Raw genomic sequence first — 20,851 nt, 5'->3', positions numbered from 1 at the left:
TCATGAATGCGAGTGAATAACGGGCCGCTAAATTGCATACGCGATGCAGGTGGTTTCAGTAGGATATAAATCAGGTGATTTGGTCACCAAGACATCAACGTGAGTTCAGTATAATGCTCCTCAAATCACTGTAGCATGGTTCTGGCTCCGAGACACTTACAATTATACTGCTGAAAGATGACATCGCTGTCGGGGAGACATACGCATGAAGGAATGTAAGTAGTTCGCAGCTTTCAGCGTACCTTCGATTAGCTACCACAGGTCCCATGGAAGCGCAGGAGAGCGTCACCCGTAGCTAGTTACTGCTCCCACCATCCTTCGTCCGTGGCGCGCTGCACGTTTCGAGCCGCCGTTCACCTCGACGACGGCGTTTGCAAAGAGGATCATCGACCTAGTGCAGCAAAAATGTGATTCACCCGAAGAGCCGACGTGTTTTCACTGATAAATGGTCGAAACCCGATGGTCCCCGTGCCCACCGCAATCATAATTAACGATGTCGTTGGGTCAACATGTGGAAACCTACGGATGCTCTGCTGCGGAGTGTTCGACAGTGTACAATGAACGGTGTGCTCCGATACACTTGTGCATGCACCAACATTGTGCTCTTTCGACAGATATGCAACCGATCACCATCAATCCACTTTTACATTGCAGACAAGCCATGAAACCCACGTTCTGTGAAGAGTCGTGGACTTCCAACCATTTAGCGCCTAGTGGTAGTTTCAACGTCCTTCTACCTCTTTCCGTAAATGACCACGGCAGTAGCACGTGAACATTCTACCACCTTCGCCATTTTAGAGTTACTCGTTCACGGGCTCTGCGTATTAATAACTTGACCTTTGTCAAACTGGCTTCTTTCAGTGGGTGCCCCTATTTGCAGCCCATATCTTCGCTACGGTCATCCCTCGTCCGTATTTGCTCCGCTTAGGTACTTTTGTTATTGCGTCAAGTGCCCGCAAGGACACAGATGGCACCCATCGTCGCGGTGGGCAGTGGTCATAATATTTTGGTTGTTTAGTGTATGCTCATGTTACCGCTACGGGTGTTGGGCGGTAATGCTGAGCGGCGCAGATGTAAGAAGTGGTATCTTGACATAAAGTTTACCCTGGCGCTTGCTGTATTACACTAATTTAATATTATGAACCGCAGTGGTGGCCGGGAAGTGTGATGTAAGAAATTTTGTCATTTGTTTTGAGAAGAATCTTGCGGTGGTTAATAGTTCGCTCTTATAAGTTATTTTATATGTACCTGATTGCTCTGGGGTTGCGAAATGTGAGGTTACTCATGATTGTTATCTAATGAGATGTTTTAAGTTATTTTATCGATATGCTTCTTAAATGTCGGGCCTGGATCTGAATAAGTTCTTCTGTAAGACATGTTCTCCTGCATATAATAATTATTTTACGGAGTGTGTGTTATGGATTTGTTAATATATTCCAAAGAGTTTAACTTCAAGTGGAACAGGGTACACTATCAATTTCTGGAGCGGAGGGCAATTAACAGACTCAGGTACTAGTTATATCGATAAGAATTATAACTTTTATCTTGATCAGTGCTAATTTTATTTATATTTCAGATGACCAGAGTCATTCTCTTATATAACCTGTAGCTGAGTGGTAAGTAAGGAACTAAGTTCTGACGGCTAGTATCCTGTTGACACATCCTGCTTGTAACTAACTACCAGTACTAGAATGAGATTTTCACTCTGCAGCGGAGTGTGCACTGATGTGAAACTTCCTGGCAGATTACAACTGTGTGCCGGACCGAGACTCGAATTCGGGATCCTTGCCTTTCGCGGGCAAGTGCTCTACCAGCTGAGCTACTCAAGCACGACTCACGCCCCGTCCTTACAGCTTCACCTCTGTCAGTACCTCGTCTCCTACCTTCCAAACTTTACTACAAACTAAGACAAGAAAAACGACGCATCATGGAGGAATTATCTGAACGGGACAGAAACCGGTGGAAGTGATCTATATGTACATACATATATAAAAAAAAAAAAAAAAAAAAAAAAAAAAAAAGGATTGAAATTTCAGAAAAATTGAATGATTTATTCAAGAGAAAGAGCTTTACAAATTAAGCAAGTCAACAACGCTTTGGTCCACCTCTGGCAGTTGTTGGGCTTCTTATTGGTTGCCAGAGTTGTTGGATGTCCTCCTGAGAGATATCGTCCCAAATTCTGTCCAACTGGCGCTTTAGATCACTAAAATCCCGAGCTGGTTGGAAGGCCCTGCCTATGACGCTCCAAAAGTTCTTAACTGGGGAGAGATCCGGCAACATTGCTGGCCATGGCTTGCCATGAAGGGCAACAAAGCGGGGCGTAGAATATCGTCGACGTAGTGCTGTACTCTAATGGTGCCGCGGATGACAACCAAAGGAGTCCTGCTATGAAATAGAATGGCACCCTAAACCACCACTCCCGGCTGTTTGGTCTTATAGCGGTAAATAGGTTGATGTCCCGTGCTGTCCGAGGTGTTTCCAAACATGTCTTTGCTGGTCATTGGGACTCACTTTGAAGCAGGACTCTTTACTGAAAACAGTTCTATTCCAGTCAGTGATATTCCAGGGCGAAGACGTGTTTCTAGACGCTCTGAACTGGGATGCGTTACCAACCTGACTGTAGCTCGCCATTCAGACCGACAACCAGGAGTGATTTCTTTTCATAGCAGGACCCCTTAGGTTGTCATCTGAGGCTATCTTACAGCACAGCGGTACATCGTCGATATTTTATGCCCCGTTCTGTTGCCCTTCACGGGAACACATCCTGGACTTACATTTGAGCAAATATAATAGTTTATTTCGAACTCGATGCGGAAACAAATTCACACTAGTGAAAAGCCTACATAACTGTCCGCACATAAACCATATTGGAATCTGGCTCAAAAGGAACTTACTCACTATTTCACTATCTTTTCTTCAGAATCTTCTCTAAATACTATGTATACTTTGTGTGCCTACGCTGTGCGGCTGGTCCCGGCGGGGGTTCGAGTCCTCGCTCGGGCATGGGTGTGTGTGTGTTTGTCCTTTTAGTAGTGTGTAAGCTTAGGGACTGATGACCTTAGCAGTTAAGTCCCATAAGATTTCACACACATTTGAACATTTTTTTGTGCGCTTACGTGAAAATGAATGGAAATTGCGTTTATAGCATAAAACCAATGTACTTGTAATCTTCTTCTGACTTTCACGGGTGTCGATAATGTGGGTGACCTACTGTCTGACCTCGGACAAACGAGGTTTCACCGTATCAACAAACAGCTAAGTGGCTGAGTTTAAAAATGGTGCATCATCGAGGGAAAATAAATCTCTAGTGTGATACTGTCGTTTAACAGATTCCCTTCCATATCAACTCATTCAGATAAATCTTTGTATATTTATGTTCGCATTTCCCAAAATCATATTTCGTACCTTGAGATTCCTACCCCGGGAGCTATTTTTTAGGTTAAGAAATAATATATGCGCTTCCTCGTCAATTCTGACAAAGTTTCAATTTCTGATTTCTCTGCCTTTCGCTTATTACTGTAACGATAAATTGCTTAGATGCTCAGTAACCATTTTCAAGTGTTAATGGAAGTGCAACTGAAAAAGTTGCCTAAAGCTCTTTAACGCGTGGTCACTGTTCCATACGTATGCCAACTAAATGACACTGCACACTTCGCCAGCATCCAGAAAAAAGTTTAAAAGTCTGCCTGCTTTTTTTTCGATCCATCCCTTGATTAACTTCATTCAGCAGTCGCAACGCGGTTATCGAACATTTTGTCGCATTCGAAATGTTAATGCTTCTTTTAAGCGGACCAACGAGATTCCGAATCGTAATTGTATCGATCAGATTCGAAGCGATGTAGCGAACAGAGAGCGGACTCCTCTGATAACATATTATTTGTGCGCTTTTTCACATTTGGCCTCCCTTACGAATACTGGCACACATTATTCATGCAGTAATTTATTTTTTAACAGATAACGTAGCAATTTCAGTACTAACGAATAAAATTGCGAACTTTGTATTGGATGACCTGTGTGGCTCCATAAATAATTAAAACGCTGGCCGTCAAAGGATAATTATTCGTACAGCAAATGACGTTATTATAAAAGTGATTAGATTGTTTACAAAGTAGGAAGAAAAAGACAAACTTAAGAAGAAACAGGAATAAAAATGCGCTCATCTCCATGATATTTTTCTATGAAGTCACTTCCTATTTTAATATAATGGTCCTTATCATGCTAATAAAATAAAGTATCTATGGCTTCATTAAATTAGCACGAGAGACTACGAGTATTTTCAGTAGTATATGATTCAGTCTTCTTGATTCTTCACTGAACAGAAAGAGCAAGTATCAAATATTGTCTTCGATTTGTAAGAGAAACGCAACATTAATATTCGAGAGTCGAGTTGAAACAAAATAATAGAGAAAGTTCAGTTTTAGGATCCGGATGAACGAATAAAACGACCACAGCCCCTTTCTTTAAAATATACATATAATTCCTACCTAAACAAATTGATCTTCTCCATATTAATGAATCAGACCTCGTTAAACCTACCTCCCGCGGATCACATAGAATCGCGAATTTATGAATACTTCTCTACATTTTTTGACTGTTCCTTTGTTCACTGAATGCCTACTAAGCAAAACACAGTCGAATCAGGTATCTAACAGGATTCACAGATTTTCGTGCTAAGCAGATTCGTCAATCAGCGCAGAGAGCTCTTCAGTTCAGTTATAAGAAAATCTAACGGAAACACATGTGTTCACACACTGTGTTTCGGAGAGGTCTGCTGCTTACTTACTGCTGCAGAAAACGTTGATTATCAGGAATCCACGTAAAAGCCGCTTTGTATGTATATTGAGTATATCAATTTAATGAACCTCATACAGAGAGGTAATAAGCGCCCTCACTTCACTGTTGGTGAAGGATACAATAGTTACATACACGGTGATTATCAGGAGAAACCTTAACAGCATTTTCACAAGTCCGTATCGAACACTTCCGACTTAGTGACATGCATGCTGCTGATGCAAGGTCTCTTGTATAAATGCCCCATAACGTAGGCACAAGCTTTCAACAAAGCTCATGCCATGCTAAAAATGTCTTATAATTACCTTCTCTTCAGTATGTAAACTGGAAACGACGGTATGGAGTCAGCATATGTAAACAATTTTAAGAAGGTAAAAAGAAAGACAATATGCAGACAGTCATATTAAGTTAAATGAATCTGAATAAAATACATACATTTACCTAGTGACCAGATCCTTTAGATATCGCATGCTTGTGTCAGAAATGTCTAGGTGAGCAACTACAAAACGTGTGTAATCGGTTGCAGTATTTCTATTGTAATGTATTCGTTAAACAATGTAGGGGGAGAGGAGGTAATAACAACGTTGTCATGTTTCCTTCGAAGTACTTCAGTACATTTGTGGATTACCCTGGGCGCGTCTCTAAGTGCTGCTGAGCAAATAATCACAGTCACCCCCACGAGGCAACAAAGGCTTCATCCAGACAATCTACATCAAAATCCCATCATTGATTATGTAGAGATTCGAGCCTAATATTCTTTGTTCGTTAACAGAGCTGTTAACCCAAACTGTAAGCAGAGGTATGAGATGCAATACCTGTTATTTCATCGTATTGCTTTTTTATATAAGATGTGGATAAAAGATGACGCTGGATAGAAGAAAAAACAAATGGAAAGGAAGAAAAAAAGCTCCGTGCAAGAGACAATTCGAACCGATTAGTGCAAATACAAGAGGTTTCCAGAATCTTTAGAGATCAGGCTTGTTAGAGACCATGATAGGGACGGTACTTCAATCCCTTTCTGTATATTTTGGAACCAGATGCTCCTTTTGCACTAATATTAAATACGTACTTGTGTGTGTGTGTGTGTGTGTGTGTGTGTGTGTGTGTGGTAGAGTATGTTGAGCAAATGTTCTCAGATATTTGGCTATAGAATGGGAAATAATTACTACAACTGCAGTGGGCAGAAGAAGAGTACGGTATTTTAAATATAATAAATGTGCAGAAGTTACAAAGATAATATTAATAAATGTGCAGAGGTTACAAAGCTCATTACGCAAGAGAAATAAGCTACACTCCGAGCTCAGTAGGGATTCGGTTGTATAACTACAGACAGGCCCGCATCTCGTGGTCGTGCGGTAGCGTTCTCGCTTCCCACGCCCGGGTTCCTGGGTTCCCGGGTTCGATTCCCGGCGGGGTCAGGGATTTTCTCTGCCTCGTGATGGCTGGGTGTTGTGTGCTGTCCTTAGGTTAGTTAGGTTTAAGTAGTTCTAAGTTCTAGGGGACTTATGACCACAGCAGTTGAGTCCCATAGTGCTCAGAGCCATTTGAACCATTTGAACTACAGACAGGCTGAGAGATCATCGTCTACGGAAAGTAATTTGAGAGGAAACTCGACAGAAACCGGCACTTACGCATGCTCTTTCTCGTTTCAGAATCCATCGTGACAGTTAATAGCACCTACGGAGTATTTTCATTTATCTATGAATAAAAGTATATAGAAAATCTGCTTGCAATTAGGAACTATGTGATTTGAACTATGTGATTTAAAGTGGCAATATTAATGAAATGTAAGATAGTGCTAGCGTAATTGACGTTGTGACCTGTGATTCCGAGAAGTCAGACGGCTTCCTGATGAAGTTTAGAAAACTAAAACAAACGAGAGAAAGACACAGACCTAGTTATTTTTATATACCTGTAGTCTAGAGTGGACAGCTAATGAAGACTAAGAAACATGCAGCATCGAGCAGAAAGCTGTGCGTGCTGCAAAAGTTGTTACGTAGAAGGATCTCTGAAGTATTGAAGGATGTGACTTACAGCGAAAGTTTGATATAACGCAGGTGTGACAAACTTATGAGCTGCGATCGCAAGACGATATACGCAGAAATAATTCAATCGTCTTTCTTTCACTTACTTACGCGGTACTTCACCAATTTTCTCCTTCTCTTGCGCACAATGGTGGCACACTGGATTCGCATTCGGGCGGATGATGTTTCAGATCCGCGTTCGGCCACCCTGAATTAGGATTTCCGTGATTTCCCTATATTGCTCCGGGTAAAAGACGGGATGGTGCTTTTGAAAGTGCATCGCCGATTTAATTCTCCATCCTTGAATCAGTCCACGCTGTAAAGACCTCGATGTCGACGGGACGTTCGAATCTAACCTTCCTTCCTACCTTTCCTTTTCTTGGAAAACCAAAATTACCTACATTGCAATTAAAGTAATTTTTCTTCATCATCCGAAATGTTCAACACAGCCAGATCAGGCACTTATTAAAATGAACCGTAACAGAAAAGGACTGGAAATGTCTACTGCACCGCAAAACTCTGTCGATACCGTATTTTCTACAAGACTGAAAAGACAATTGGTAACAGTGCCGTGAGCCCTCTGCTACTAGCCGAAGAACAACATATTTTACGTACAAGTTTGCTGATGTACTGCTCGTTTCTCGTTTCTTTCCTCGTAGTGATATATATAACACGACGAGCTCCTTTCGGCGTTTTGCCATTATCACGTGTATCTGTGAAGATGGTATTTTGGTTATAGTATTGTTCCTTATCCCTACTTTATTCTATGTTTACATATGGTACCCTACTCTTATGTCTCAGCTCGTACAACGTGGTCCATGTGGCATTTTGGTGCGTAAATGCCAACTGCTTTTTTTTTTATTATGATATGATCACGTTAGTTATATGTTTACGTGAACTTGTGAAGTAATTTTTGACAGCCCATTTGACAGTTTCGGCTCCAGCGATGGTAGTATATGTTTACAATGGATTTCTATTTAATGTAAAGCCAGTGATTACGTTTAATTATTCAGACGTAATATTTCTGTCGTTTTTTTACGTAAATGACAATTGTTCTATTGTTTTGTGTTCATCGCGATGATTTTCCATTTTTCTTTTTTAATGTCAATAAAACTTTCGTGGAATTTCATATCTTTAAAATCTGTCTATTCATTGGGGATCGCGCCTGAGTACTTTACCGTATGAGTTTAAATTTCTGTTCCTCCAAAATGTTCATTTTGTGTACTTACAGCGCTTTGTGTAGAATTCTTGGGGCATTTTCCATATTTTTTGCTTTACGTTCTTGCCGTTTTAAAAGCAAATAAAATGTAGATTGGTTGCTTTCGCAGTTTAATGTATGTGTTTCTGATCTGATTCCGAAATTCCTGCCTGTTTGTCCGAAGTTAAATTTATTGCAACATCACAAGAAAGTTTTTAGATGCATGGATCTGAAAAAGTTGTTAACCATGATTTGATTAAATGTAACTATATTCTGTTTGTACGTGAGTTATGTAAGTAATCCTATTAAGCGCATTTTATTTCAAACCATGTCATTACATTTTTTAGGTACTTCACGTAATTTTTTATTCTGATGAAGGTTGCCCTAGTTCAGTCGAAACCATGGTCAACTGACAAAAATTTTCGTGCAACCGATGTAGCTGTATATACATCCTGCAATTAAATAGCCTACGGTTGCTGGATCACAACCAATCAAAATGTTCAAAATTTCAAGAATTCCAGCTGCCGATGCATCTTAGGCCATCCTGTAAGTAAAAAGTGAAGATATTTCTTGTTGATCATATTTTAGCCTTCATGTCGTTATTGGTACGGAATGCTAATTTCAATTTTGTTTTCTTAAACAAGTTGTTCATCTTTTTGAATATTCAGCCTATGCATGATGATGCAACATAGGTCGATTTATTTGTGATTCTTTCTTCTCTTTGTAAGATTATTGGTGTATGTATACCACCTGGTTTTTGTTTTGTATGCTGTACATATAATTTTAGCACTATTTTGGGCTTGAAGTCATTTCGTTGTGCTATGTACTGTCCGATTGTCGACAGGGAAATTTAAAATAATATTTATCACTGAATTGCAATATGTGTATACCATCTAAGTTGTGAGCATAAGGTGCCACATGTAGACGTAGACCAACACAGAGGTAAGGAACAATATTATACCTATTACATCATCTTCACAAACACACTTGATGACGGCATAACGCAGAAATGAGCTCGTCATGCTACTGTATCACTACGTGCAAATAAATAAATATTGCAGCAAAAACCTGTACTTAAAATAAAATGTCGTTCGTCGACCTCATGCAAGCTGCAGAAAGGAAACTGTTTCTAGTCGTTACGTGTTTTTTCCACATAGTAATAAAGAACGAAACAAACTCAGCAGGGTGATAGAATACGTATTAAAAAAATTAACTTTCTCCAAATAAACAAAATAAAAATTAAAAGATGCGAGTCAACGAAAAAGATATCCTTCCAAAGAAACGGCAAATTATTTACTAATTTATTTTACGCCGAGCTAGACGCGAAAAATCGCAGCGCGATTGTTTTAGTATCAGTATGCAAACTAGGTACAGAGGGAAACTTTTGTACGCTGAATAGACCTCCTGCTGAATAAACAGGTGTAGGGGCATCGTTCTTTTAGAACTAATTAAAATATAATGAGTGGTTTGAAAGTCTAGACTCATTTACATGTTTCGGTCAAGCTAGCGCCTAATGAAAGGCGACCTTCTAGGGAGAGGATTACTGAATGTCTTTTTAAGCGTTTGCCCCCTCATTGACAACGTGTTTCGGATCTTTTGGGAAATATAGGGAGAGAAATAAGGATGAAACTGAGAGCAGAGTTGGGATGGAGTTAAGGAAGATACTGAGCGATGTTGAAATCTTAGTGGTAAAAGTAATTTGGGGTGTAGGTGTAGGAGGAAGCAAGAAACATGGGAAAAGGTAAAACTAGAATTTTTCGTAGGAAGCACTTTGGAAAACTGGCAGACGTTGACAGCATTCGTAAGCTGCCTTTACTGGCATTTTCACAGCATGAGCAACTTCCAGGACCTATCAAGAGGGGACTTTAAAGCCAAAAAATCACAGTGTCTGTTCAAGCAACTCTGTCCTCATTGTGTTACCCAACAGAGTATTTTTGGTGAATGTCTGGAGGTAAACGAGGACAAAAATGGAAGAAGACCGAAAGGGTGGTAAGTAAAGAATTATATACAGCGTCTTTCACCTGAGAGCCATCATGCGGTTTTTATCTGTTTTTTCAGCAGACGTTTGCAATTTGCGTTGTTTAGCTGGAGTCAGCCCGGACGATCAGAGCTCATCACGTCTTTCATGTGGCTGTCAGTGTCGACAAAATGCTTGTTTGTTTCTCGTTCCAAACAAAATTAGTTTTAAAGCAGAATTTTTCGATAGAGCGGTCACATATTAGTCTATTTCGACTTTTTTTATCGGTATGTATTGACAAGAACAGTAAAACTCGGAGAATAACCAGTATTCCAGAAGCGACAGCAGTGCACTGGCCCTCGCTGGCTGCTACAACCAAGCATGCATTGCTACCGAATCGCTGCTGGGTTGCATTTTATTCTTCGTGTTTTACTGTCCCCGTTAATACATGCTGATGAAATGAGTATCGGACTAGGCTAATTTGGATGCACTCTAGCGAGTGGGCACGTAACATTCCGACGAGAAGTAATCGTTTGGCCGACTGCAAGTACAAAACGCAAAACCGAAATTGCCGAAACGCCAGAGAAAATGCGCCGAACGATTGTTACGTGAGACAGTCTGTATATAAAAGGTGCTTAAGAAAGATTTAACATACTCCTGCAGGAGGTTGTATTTTTCATAACAAGAAGAAAATTTCTTATATTTCCCGAAACCAATACCTATTGACATATGGGCCGTTTTACTTGTGAGTGCCACACACTTTACCAAGCAGATTAACAGGTGCTCTGTATCGCCGATATCTGCGTGGCGAATTACCACCACTGTTGGAGAATGTTACCCTTGCAGAAAGACGACTGTGTTTAATGCGCGACGACGTACCACAGGATTTTTTACAACAGCTAACTGCAACGTTTCAAGGACGATGGATTGGCCAAGGAGATCCGGTAGCATCGCATCCCCGTTCACCCGAGCTGCATCCTACGGATTTTTGAGTGTGGGGCTGTTTAAATGTTTTGCTGTACCTCCAACCCACAGAAAATGTGCAGACTTTACAGATGCGCATGACCAATGCATGTGACGCAGTCCGAAACGAGCCAGGTGTATCTGGAAGAACGAATGATTCACAGCGAAGGAGGACTGGTAGATGTGTCAGGATATGTGGCAACCAAGTGCAGCACTGCCTATGGTGTCTACTTCTACATAATAAGCAGATAGGAATGAGAGCTCAGATTGGACCAGGTCAGGTATTGATTTCCGGACCTGTCATTATCGGAACGTTTCTTCTAGTTTTGACCGATACTCACTGCTGTAGGAATATGTGACACTTGTGTGTGCTGTCTGATATTTTAAAGTTTTTAATCCATTGCCGTACTTTGACGAGTCAGACTCGTGGAAACAAATGCGGAAGAAACATAAACATCACGAGTGACACTTGTGGGAACGGAAGATGGGACCATTTTTTTATGTGTAGGATATGGCGGTTCTGATTACGTGCATTATCCAAAATACAGTACGCAGTCAGAGGAAGTAAGCATTTGTTGACTATTGAATAAACGTTACAGAAGTAATGTTAAGAAACGTCCAACTGCCGGACTACGAAGAGCGTGGAAAACCATCACTAGGTGAAACCTCTCTCCGGCATCAAGCGCAATATTACGTCCATTTCCGAAATCATATCGATCCGATGCTTGAAAAAACTGATTAGGATATGCGAAGTTTGCATGAAACACAAAGTACGGAGTGAAACGACGTGGCAATGCACGGAGTGTAAAATAGCGTTACACAATGCTTTCGAAACTACAATGACATGAAGGGCAACTAAATTTTAAAGTTATTTGTGTTTTCCTCGTTCAAGGGGAGAGTTTCTACTTGTAATTACGTGTTTTCGTTGACACTATCTACCTGCAGACGTCGTGATATTACATTCAATCTGAAGATGTCACACCTGACGACGCCAACGAATATTAAAATTTTGGTTAAAGTACACTGTGTGATATATCTTGTAGTACTATTTGAAATATTGTATTACAGAAATATATATCAAAAGAAAGAGAATTAAACTCGTGTTAACTTTTACAAGATCAGTATCGCGAGAAACAAATAAACGTGTAGCTACATAAAAGGTATTCGCATCACGGATTGCGTTGCGATTGTCTCGCGCGGCACGCTGGCCCATTTCACAGGAGCCGTCTACAATCGTTTTCGCACGGATTTCGTCGTATTTAATGGTTTAGTAACGCCAGTTCACATTCAACCACAAATGATACTTATTATTTGCTCACGCAATTTTACGATCAATTCCCAACAGGGTAGGAGTTGTAACCGCTAAAACAATATAGTAAAAAGTTTTATTTTAAAAGAAATGAAATAAAATCGTAATAATAAGTATCGGCAAGCGTCTAGTATCTTTGAAGGCGTTAATAAGGACAACCGTCTTCGATTCGATCTCTACACGCTATCTCCGCCCAAAATCTTCTCTACTCCCCGTTGGTCAGTCATTTTTTATTTTGCTAATGTTTTCGTGTTGCTATTGGCATCATTCATTGGTCGCATCTCTGCCTCGGTGATGAGAGCACAGTTCTATTTGCGCGGTATTGCACAGTCGCACTGTTAAACGCATATATATGAAAAGAAAGAATAAGTTAGAAGTTTGTTCTCTGATAACGCAGAAAGGACAACTCATAGACATCCTTGTCGGTTCAGTCTGGCATACAGGGTGTTTCAGAAATGTTGCGACAAACTTCAGGTGGTTGCAGTGGGTGTCGTGAGGAACAAATCTAGCATAGGAACCCGAGTTTAGAAACGGCATCCAGTGACGCTACAGAGCATCGAAGTTATAGGCGCCGACGCCTGCCGTTAGCCCACACCTAGCAAACGTGGTTTTGCACGCTGATGAGCCGTAGGCGGAACGTCTCGCAATATTGTTTGGTATTCAGTGATCGCGACTAACTGCCTCGGTCGCTAGTGGAGAAGATTGAGTTAGGTGCTGCGTAGAAAGGCCTCGTCTCCTATGAATGCAGTACTCTCTTACGTTGGTGGATGACGTTTTCGAACAAGGGTTTACAGTTGCAGTTTATTTTCCTACTGTATACAGAAAGACATTGGAGATTTTGGGTGGGTTACAGGAGACAAACTGCCGATGGGAACCTTTGTCCGAAACCTTCATCCACGGAGGGAACAGAGTATTGCATTCATAGGAGATAAGGTTTCTCTACGCAGAAGATAGTCCCCGTGAGACATTTCATCCATGGTCCGTCACCGTACAAAATCACGTCTGCTGCCGAATTGTTGGCCTATAACTTCGACGCTCTGTGGCGTCGTTGGATGACGTCTCCAGACACAGGTTCCTATACTCGATTTGTTCCTCACGACACCCTCTACAACACTTCCAAATTCGCCGCAACGTTTCTCGAACACCCCGCATAAGGCGTTCGGGTGAAGTAAACCATTCACCATTTAGGGATACACTAGGATAGCAGAGCTGCTGACCGGTGGCGACTGACCTCTTTGGGTGCGATGAAAGCGACGACCCTCTTGACGCTGGAGGTCTTGCGCGACTGGGGCGACCTCACGATGACAACCGGGTGGTGCGGTTTGCTACCCTCGGCAGCTTTCTCGCCGTTCTCCAGCTGCTGCTTGTCTTCCTGCGGCGCGTCCTGAATAACCACTTCCGTGGAGCCGTGGTCGTCATCCTGACGGCCGTCGGAGCTCCCAGTGGTGGCGCTGGTGCCTACTGTTAGTGTGGTACCGGCCACCACAGACAGATTGTCTTCAGATTCCCCGCCCGTCTCTTCGTCTAGTGGAAGCTGTAGTCGGGGCACTGCCTCGTCTTCTGAGGACATGGCGCTGGTTTCACTCTTGGGACGGGCGCGGTTCTATCTCTACTAAACCTCGAATAGTGACAGTGTTTTCCTCGTTGTTTCGCTCACACGACGATCCTTCCTACGATGCACTCACAGGAATAAAGAGTACAATTTCTTTATAAGCACATCTTTCCCCTGCAGAGATAGTCGGACGAAAGCAAAATCAGTTTTTGTTGCTGTGGTTTTCGCTAGAATTCATTAATTAATTCTCGGAAAATTTCCTCTTTTTTGCGCTCCACATCAAAAACTTCAAAGGCTGCGTGGGCGGATGAAGTGAGGAAAGCGGCTTTTAACAGATGTCTTAATCCTTAAAACATTACAGTCCAAAACCAGCAATGCTCTACGTGTAGTGTTACAAAGAACAAAAACAAATGAAGTTAGCTTTATGGTTTGTTCAATTTTTCACCACTGGCTACCATGAAGTCCGACTACGCGGACGGAATTTTAGTGTAAGTCGGAGCAATTTTTCTCTCTCGCACGTGCTCGATTCTGCGACAAGGCAGAGCTAGTGAACATTCTAAAGGTTATGCGGCGCCTCCGAAAAAGGCAAAGTAATATTCTACAGGAGCACCCGTTTTGGCAGTCATTACGTCCTAAAAGCCAGTACGTCGGAGGCAACACACAACACGAAGTGCCAGTTTATCCTCCGACGCCGGGCGTAGGTCAGAGCAGATAGCGAGCGCCCCTTTAAAGAAAGCCGCCGATGGCCTTTGATGTTCCCTGGAGCAGCCTGATGGAAGAACCGCCGACACAAGGCTACACACCCACAAAGTGAGCAGCGCTTTTCAGAAGAAACTGCACTGTGTTAGCGAGCTAAGTGCATGACCGACCGAGGTTTTTATCCCACAGGTACGTTCCTGATTAAAGTAGCCACCAAAATTAATTCTAACGTTTTTCTATAGTTCTTTTGCCACAAAGAGAAATGACTGCTCTCCACGCATAGACCCGCTGGCGCGGTACGCAGGCGAGAGTCGTAACTGTCAAAAACTGGTTTAGCTTCTCGGGCGTTCTACAGTAAAAATAAATAGACAGAGAGGCGCTTTTAAGCTCCTGTCCGGAGTAAATATTTACCGCACGAAGTAAACGCGGCAGCGACGGAAGAAGAGGTAATTCCCTCTACTGCGTTGTAGGAAATATCCGGAGCTCTGTAACGACCTGTCTTGAGGCTATAATTAGCTTTTCTAGGGAGTAAACTTCGAAGATTTTAACTTGGTAGTATTTTATAATAGATGCTACTGCACGGTAACTTGTGTAAAATACAGGTTCGTTGCTGCATAAATGTCACCATTCATCGGCAATGACAACCAGTACGATTCACGTAGCTTCTAGTGAATGTCACAACGGCAACGCTCTGTTAGTGTAAGAGGATTCTGACGGCACCGATAACCGCGGTATGTTCATGGAGTCGCAACCTGTCACCCGAGCTCCGAACCGGAGAGAGCCGCAGCACCCTAACAACGTTTCCAACAGCGGCGCCAAACGCCAACTGGTGGGCAGAACCCTGCGTGCTCCCCCACCACACAGACAGTCGCGTGCGCTGCCTACGTAGATAGCCGAACGTTGCCGAAGCCTTCCGAAGGATGCACTGCTGATCGGCTGCCTCCGCTTCGAGGCACGACGAACGTCGATGTAACGGAATTCGTCATTAGTAGCGAGCTTTTTTTTTTACACACAAAATTCGATACTCAGTACATTATGTAAGTCTTTCTGCGATCATGAGTGAGAAACGTAACAAATCGTCCTCGAACGTAACAATGACGAGAAAAAGTACAAGAAACCTGCATTTGGGTGTTAGAACATCTGTTGCATATACTAGGATTATTTTATCGACGAAACATCGATTAAAATCATTTGGGTTTCTCGACCAAAACCTTCGACTGCGATATGTTGATGGGAATATGGAAAGCTCTTCCTCTGCAAAAATCCCGTAGTGTAAAACAAAATGACAAACGGGTCAGCAACAACATTAGAATTGATTCTTACTATTAGGCGCTCTGCGGGTACTCAACCGAGGCCTGTAGGACTAGTGAACTGCGGGGTCCCGTAATCCGAAATACCTGCTAATGTCTTCCTCGGTCATATGTTTGAATGCAGTGAAGAAAAGACACCATATAAATTATACAACGGTTCTTTGAATTTTCATAGACAAATGAAGAGTGAGAAATGGCCAAACGGATAGCAAAGTGACCAGAGTGAGGTCTAGTTTCACAAGAAATGTTTACTTGAAAGTATCACAGTAAAATGTGTGTGAAATCTTAAGGGACTTAACTGCTAAGGTCATCAGTCCCTAAGCTTACACACTACTTAACCTAAATTATCCTAAGGACAAACACACACACTCATGCCCGAGGGAGGACTCGAACCTCCGCCGAGACCAGCCGCACAGTCCATGACTGCAGCGCAGGACCCCAGTAAGTAGGAAAAAAATTAATATGTGACTTTCGAATTTTCATAGCCAAGCGTTGAGTAAGAAATGACAAATACTGTGCCAAATTGAACAGCGTGAGATCTAGCTTTGGAATACGATATTTGCTTTAAAGTAACCACAGTAATTACGATAAACTTAATTAGTTATCTTAGGAAAAACCAAAATATTTCACGAATAGCTGCTGCTAGTCATGTAAATGAAGTATCAAGAAGTTCATTTCTTCAGACTCTAGCTATTATGTGCAGAAAAAGTTACATTGGTCCAAATAGTGTCCTTCGAATGAAGTACTAAATTCAGGAAATTTCAAGAACAGAGGCAAACGAGGTGTCTGTAAGGTCATGCGCTCTGAACAAAACTTTAAAATATAAACGGAATTTAAAAAATATGCTCCATTGTTTTGTGAAATGATATTGAAAGGTCTCTGTTGGATTCCTTTCACGTTAATTTCTTACATCTGTTGTCATTTACGGCATAAATTCCTCTTCTAAATTTTCTGTGGTGTTTCTGACTATCTGGGAGGAGACTGAGCAGTGAAACGTGTTACTTTTACACATAAACAAGAACGATCTGTCACACTACTACACTTTAAAACACAGTTTACATGTAATTCATGTCACACAATCTCATACGGAACCTACACCCGCTTTCTTTTATATACTGTATATGATAAGATACTGTCATCCCCCTTCCCTTCTATGTGAAAGAAAGAATGAGCAAATGCATTTCTAGTTGCATGCTTGATGGTAGCAGGCAAACGTGTCTGCTAGAGAACAGTAGGATCAACGTCGGAACAGGTAGCTACGCTTTCTAGAAGCAAAGAGGTTTCTATTCTTAGTATGGTCCTGTCTGTCCCTTGTCATGTTGGTATAGGAAGCTGCCTCTCTGGTCACTTCCGTTTGTATTTGTGAGGCACCCCTCAGGAGGGACCCACGGCAGTCTGTCCGCGGCAAGCGTCTGAAGTGGTAAGCTCTCCGGCTAAGCGCATGTCTGCTAAGTCCGTAGGACAATGGATTTCTTAAGTTCAGCCTAACTGAAAATTTAATCACCTTTATTTCAGGTTTAGCTCTAAAATATCTAATGTTATCTTAAATTGCATCGCAGTGTATTTAGAGTGTGAAGTTCAGAATATCTTCCAGTAGTTGCTTTGTCACTACTTTGTGAGTAAAGTGGAACCACGTGTTGATCAGTATCTCTAACTAAGATCATCAATCTTAAATGCGAATGTGCGTGAGATTATAACGCCTCGTCTTGACAATATTTTTCAATATAGCAACTTTTCTTTATGTTCAACCCACGTGGGGTGTACTTTGTGAGACCAGTACCACGTGCTTATACAATTGTTTGACCCATCAGGTTAATAGTAAGACGATAGTAACCAGTTCGAGGTTTTTCTTTTGTAAATTGCTTTTCGATCTAATTTATTTTAATTATCAAAATTATTGTGGAGTTACACTCTTTGTGTAAACCAAGTTGACCACGTGAAGCATATGGTGTAATCATCAAAGTAGCCCTCGGCTATTCTTTTCGGGAAGATTTCACAGAGAGTTAGTATGAATTTAGTATACCAGTGTGTGGTAATTACATGACGGACAGGATTGCGCTACGAACGTAACTTCTTTGGGTGAAAATTGAATCGGTTGGTTGTGGTTAATTTCCTCTTGCATATGTTTCAACGTTCTTCGTGTGTTATTTTATGAATGCTGTGTTGTATGGAGTCTCCCAATCTTGGCTCCATATTTGATGTGTTCTGTAAGATTACTAACTCACATTTTCACAATCCTAAATAAGGCACCAGTTTAGTTATGAATCAAGTTTAATATGCTCAAATTTCAATGATCAATGTTAAAATGAATGTCCAAATTTAAACTGATTTATTTCTTTTTATTTAAATTCTCTTATATATATATCACCGGTTGTCGTATGACGATTAAAAGATTATAATTAATGTTAGTCTGGTTGGGAATTTGGTAAGCTAGACTGGATACCTGGTGAAACAGTTGCTCAGTAATGCAAGGTTAACTTCCCCAGACAGCTCACAGCTTTTAACCCACTTTTATGGTATTGAATATCAGCACCGCTTACACCACAAATTAAAGCAACAACAGTACAATATGTCTAAAAGTAAGAAATAAAATACATTACAGAAACATCTGCTGCACCTTGGAATGATTCTCGAAATCGTATACAATAAATGAGGTGCGTCAAATACTTCTGTAACTGATTTTATTTCTTACATTTAGACAAATCATTTCAGGGAACATATCACAGATAAATTTTTTTTTAAGAAAAATATTAGCGTTTTATTTTGCTTCCACGTCTTTTGTGACGGTAACACCTAACAAAATTTCATTTAACTTAATTTAAGCAGTAACAGATGATAAGTACCTTTATTTATGAATCATTACCTGACCAACAAAATTAACATTATTTAGAATGCCCAAAATGTACCCGTTGCAGTTGATTCTTGTTCACTGTAACACAAGTAGTACAAGCCACTGTATACAAGTAACAAGTTTCTGCTTGAAATTAGTGAACGGAACGTATACGAAGATTACAAAGCACAGCATTAATAAGCTAGATTATTAGTCGCCTCTATTCAAACGAACTGGTGTCACAGTTTGGCAGAGTTCTGCTTCTCAAACTGTTTTGTAGGGATGCGAACGATACAGCAATGTTTGTAAAGCATCGATCCTTGTGCAAAAAAAGTATTGGTTTGTACATCAATGTATCCATATGAAAAACATCGCTATACCGATCTTAATTCTAGTGATGTTTCAAATCAATGTTATTTGACACACCGGCATCAACTGGGAAGCTACGTACTACTTCAGTTAATAGGATTACGGGCCAATGAACCGTTCCTTCCTCTAGCTAGTTCAGTTAATGGCACCAGTTTCTCTTAACATATAACTCGCGGCGAATGTCTCACTGTAGTCAGTCACTCATTTTTACAAAATCCCAATTTTTTCGGCCACTGTTTTCAAAGTTATCCTTCAGCTCTGTAAATGATGAATTACTGAATACACTGGAATAAACGACCAAAACATTTATAAATTTATATTGGATTAGGACGATCAGAGTTCAGTACAGGGTGCACGCACTGTGAGGAGACTGGGGGAAGCGCAAGTCTTTTTTTTCATCACAAAAATTCCTAACTAAGCCCACTATCTAGAATAGAGAAGTGGGCTATACAATGTGTTTATTTATTGAGTAGTAGTTGCATTACTGTCATTACAGTGATTTTATTTCTATCTATATAATACAACTACAATTCAACTGTACAATTAAATCTAGCCGCTTAGCCGCTTCGGATTAGCAGGGCCGTTGCCCGTCTCTAATCAACAACATGTGGACCAGACTCTCTTATTGCGAAACCACTGTTGTTTGCACTGAGTTCCCTCCACCACCCTTAAATTTACACCTTACGTAACGACTACTCCATTGTACACAATACTACACAAACGCAATATAAAAGACATACACTACGCGGTAACTTTGAGGTTTGCTGATAACATCATATTCTGTCAGAGACAGCAAAGGACTTGGAAGAGCAGTTGAATGGAATGGACAGCGTTTTCAAAAGAGGATATAGGATGAACATCATCAAAAGCAAAACAAGGATAGTGGAACGTATTCGAACTAAATCAGGTGATGCTAAGGGAATCAGATTAGGGAACGAGACACTTAAAGAAGTACATGGGTTCTGTGATTTGGGCAGTAAAATAACTGGTAATGGCCGGAATAGAGAGGATATAAAACGTAGACTGGCAATGGCAAGAAAAGCATTTCTGAAGGAGAGAAATTTGTTAACATCGAGTATAGATTTAAGTGTTAGGAATTGTTTTCTAAAGGTATTCGTCTGGAGTGTAGCGATGTATGGAAGTGAAACATGGACGATAAACAGTTTATATAAAAAGAGAATAGAAGGTTTCGAAACATCGTCGGCCTCTCCCGCTGGAAGTTCGAGTTCTCCCTCGGGCATTGGTGTGTATTATTCTTAGCGTAAGTTAGTTTAAGTAGTGTGTAAGTCTAGGGACCGATGACCTCAGCAGTTTGGACCCTTAGGAATTCACACAGATTTGAACATTTTTTGAAATATGGTGCCAGAGAACAGTGCTGAAGATTAGATGAGTAGATCACGTAATTAATGAGGAAGTTCTTAATAGCATTGGGGAGACAAGTGATTTGTGATACAACTTGAAAAAGAAGGGATCGGTTGATAGGACCCATTCGGAGACATCAAGGCGTCACCAATTCAGTATTAGAGGGAAGTAAAAATCTAGAGGGAGACCAAGAGATAACTACAGTAAGCAGATTCAGAAAGATGTAGGTTCAGTAGTTATTCCGAGATGAAAAGGCTCGTACATGATAGAGTAACATGGAGACGTGCATCAAACCACTCTTCGGCCTGAAGACCACAACAACAACACTACGCGGTACAGTAAAAAACAAATCTTAAAAGGGCTGCTCGAGATCGATACATTTGTCTGGTTTGGTCTAGTCTGGACAGAGCAAGAAGGCAACACCTTCCCAAGGAAACACCCCGAGACATCCTCCATGTCTATTTTCCAATAGTCTCTCCAACACTAC

General features: G+C 41.1%; 1 protein-coding gene across 1 annotated transcript in view; it reads right to left on the bottom strand.

Moving 5' to 3' along the window:
* LOC126416993 (inactive dipeptidyl peptidase 10-like) overlaps positions 1-13,812 on the bottom strand; it is a 1,159,463-nt gene extending 1,145,651 nt beyond the window's left edge. Inside the window, exon 1 of the mRNA XM_050084879.1 lies at positions 13,474-13,812. Within this exon, the coding sequence (XP_049940836.1) occupies positions 13,474-13,812 (339 nt within the window). The remainder of the gene's footprint in view (positions 1-13,473) is intronic.
* Between the last annotated feature and the right edge of the window lie 7,039 nt (positions 13,813-20,851).

This window comes from Schistocerca serialis, chromosome 8 (genome assembly GCF_023864345.2).
Source record: "Schistocerca serialis cubense isolate TAMUIC-IGC-003099 chromosome 8, iqSchSeri2.2, whole genome shotgun sequence".
Taxonomy (NCBI): domain Eukaryota; kingdom Metazoa; phylum Arthropoda; class Insecta; order Orthoptera; family Acrididae; genus Schistocerca; species Schistocerca serialis.
Note: the sequence above shows the minus strand (reverse complement) of the source record. Positions and strands in the feature narration are given on the sequence as shown.